At 41.2% G+C, this 3,266-nt stretch overlaps 1 protein-coding gene across 1 annotated transcript in view; it reads right to left on the reverse strand.

The window, feature by feature from the left end:
* The window catches only part of plxnb1b (plexin b1b), a gene marked incomplete at its 3' end in the record, with an annotated part of 141,490 nt that overhangs the window by 36,005 nt on the left and 102,219 nt on the right, over positions 1-3,266 (reverse strand). The window contains 1 exon segment of the mRNA XM_014010586.1: positions 1,641-1,749. Coding sequence (XP_013866040.1) covers positions 1,641-1,749 — 109 coding nt within the window.

Here is a 3,266-nt window from a genome sequence, read left to right on the forward strand (position 1 = left end):
GTACAGTAAGGTCGTGATTCAAGTCGGTGTAAATGACACTCGGTCACGTCAATCGGAGGTTACTAAAATTAACGTTGCTTCGGTCTGTAACTTTGCAAAGACTATGTTGGACTCTGTAGTTTTCTCTGGCCCCCTCCCCAACCTGACCGGTGATAATATGTTTAGTTGTATGTTCTCATTTAACCTCTGGACAATCAAGTGGTATTCTGAAAACAACATCGGCTACATACACAACTGGAGTTCTTTCTGGGGGAAACCTGGTCTGATGAGGAGAGATGGCATCCATCCCACCCTGACTGGAGCCGCTCTCCTTTCTAAGAATCCAGCTGATTTTGTCCTGAGCCTGGTTCTGCTGGAGGTTTCTTCCTGATTAGCAGGGAGTTTTTCCTCTCCACCGTTTGCTCAGGATGGGAGACTGTGATGAAGTGATTCAACACAATCTGCTGGTTTCCTCTTTAGATTGTTCTTTTTTCATGTTCAGTGCCCTGAAACAACGTATGTTGTGACTTGGCACTATCTAAATAAACTGAATTGAATTGAATTCAGATTTTGGTTTCTTGGTTACTTCTATACAAATACTCAGTTGTGTATGTTTGAAATTACTACATAATAACCCTATGTAAAATTAGCATTAGTGGTTAGCTTAGTTAGGATGAACAATTAGCATATGTTTGGGATCARTCTTAGCTACACCACAACACATTTCAGCTCAATAAGTCTTAAAATGACTGAAGTACAGACACTTAAAGTTCACCTGATAGCCATCTTGACTTTTTAATAAATGTTAGAATTTTGTAAAGGTTGTTTTTGCCCAGTACTACACTAATTTCCAGCTGTGTTTGTCRATAAATGTCTGAATTATAACTCTTTATAAAATTAATATTTAATTGGGACGAGCTATCAGCAGGATTTTTGGATCATTCTTAGTTACGATCACACAAATTTCTGCTCAGTATATCACAAAACAGCTGATTTAAAGCATTTTAAAATTAGCTGGGGTGGATATGTTGATTTTTTTTCAATCAAGAATGATTTTCTTTATTTGTATATGCCCCTCTGAGACACCCTGGTCACCCCTGTGCCACCTCTTACAGAAACGTCTAGCTCCGCCCCTCTACATCCAGCATCTGGACATTTGTGCACAGCAGAGACGCGACACACAAGCAGCACCTTCTGCAATCACAGCTTTCAGCTCCAGTTAAAACTGAATAAATGAACGCTTTTWATTATCATTATTCAGAGGTACAAAGCCGAAAATGATGCTGACCAGAGCCACAGGTGAGGACAGGTGTCCATCAGAGGCTGATTTAACAAACAGAGTTTTAGCAGAAGACAAACAGCTGGTTCACATGGAGGGGCCTGGTCCAGATCATGGTTCTTCTCTGACCTGCTGCTGTTATGCTTCAACAAGCTGAGCTAACTGCTCTATTCTGTTTTGTGTTAAAGCTTATTTGGAGCTAATTTTCAAATATTTGAAATTAAACTCTTTTACAAATATTTGAAATTCAGTCTAAATGAATGAATTTGAAGAAATAATGTGATCTTTGTGACCTCCGCAGCTTTATAGCCAGGCTTGTTTTGTAGCCAGAGACAGGCYGGTGGACAGTGAAAGGCAGAATAAGTGCTGAGCTGAAACTCACGGCGTGCTGCCTGACTGCTGTTTGACAGCCGTGCAGTCGTAGAAGGTGAAATCCCTGGATGTGACCGTCACGTCTCCAAAACGCACATACAAGGTGAGGACGACAGAGTCTGAGGACAGCAGCACACACACAGAGACACAATGAGCTGAGGATGTTAGGACAGGTCAGCACATGAAGGATAGAGAGTGATGTTCCTGCATAAAGACTATCTGATGGACACATAAATGAACCGTCAAACCACAGCAGAAAGGCTGGAGTTTCACTCACAATCTGTGTCATGTAGTGGGACTCAGAACCCCCCTGGTGGTCTTGGTGTACCACATGCAGTAAGCCACACTCCACACCTCTTCTGGTTTTATCATGTTCACTTCATTTCATAAAACTAACAGCAAGGAGGATAAAATCGGACTCATCTGTGTGGCAGTTTCACCAAACTGTTTAATGAAAAAGCCTTTAGASCCRYCGTGTCAAYCTCAAGGCTCACAGTCCAAATGTGACTTACCACAGCATTTTATGTGGCCCATGAGAGCTTCAAATATGTATTAATGTCTTAAAATAAGCTGCTTTAAAGCCAATTAGCCATAAACTACATCTCCCATAATGCATGTTGATTTTAGTGAAGGCATCCCACCACTAGGTGGAGCTGCTCATCGTAAAAGTTGCTGTGTAAAACCTRTGATTTGCTGCATTTTGGACAGCTAACTTAGTAGTGGCCAAGTTGTACTAGGAAGTGGGAAATCCCCACTTAAGGTTGTAAAATTTAAACTGAAAAGCCTCCTCAAGCGGGAATTCCCTATTGGTAAACTCTCTTACTTCAACTTTAATAGTTATTATGTAGTATTTATTTCACGTGTAGTCAGTCGTACACGTAGTACTTTTCAATGGTTATAAGAGGATGTGTTAAACACTGTTTCTATGCAGGAAATACCAGGTAGAGCTCAGTTATGCCCCTTTTCCACTAGTGCCACTTAGTGTAGTGTCGGTACGGTCAGTGTCGGAACGGGTCAGTTCGGTTGCTTTTCCATTGACGTTCCAGTCCAGTTCCAGTGGGTGTGATTTGGGCAGCTGGTGGAGGTGTTTTTTGGGAAAAAAAAAAAAGTTAATGCGCAAAATGAGAGATGGAAACGCATTTGCCGAATAAGTTTTGAAATTTTAAAAATTTGCTAAAAATTTGAATTAAAATTGAATAGAAACTTGACTAATGTGGCTGTTACAATTGAAAAAATGGCGCCTCGAGTTGTTGTAGCTCTGACGCAACCAGTGACTCCACCCCCTAGCCAATCAGTGACTAACAATGTTCTGATGTTGCATTCTGGTGTCGACTGGGGCTGCTTGAAACCACAACAAAGCAGATACTAAAAAAAAGAGCTGGTTCCAAGAATCTGGCCTAATGAAAATGGCTTTGAACCGTACCAACACTACACTAAGTGGCACTAGTGGAAAAGGGGCATTGGGCCTCATGCAAGAACATGTTCGTTTTCTTATCCTAAATTTCTCTTACTTTTGTTCATACAAAGGGTTCGTACGAACATGTCACGTCAGATTCAACAACCTCTTCTATCTTCAGGAAAAGTGTGTAAATGAGCTGCGTAATTTACACCCGTTCTATCCAGCTGCTCGTGCACG

The sequence above is a fragment of the Austrofundulus limnaeus genome, unplaced genomic scaffold, assembly GCF_001266775.1.
Source record: "Austrofundulus limnaeus strain Quisiro unplaced genomic scaffold, Austrofundulus_limnaeus-1.0 Scaffold70, whole genome shotgun sequence".
NCBI classification, from domain to species: domain Eukaryota; kingdom Metazoa; phylum Chordata; class Actinopteri; order Cyprinodontiformes; family Rivulidae; genus Austrofundulus; species Austrofundulus limnaeus.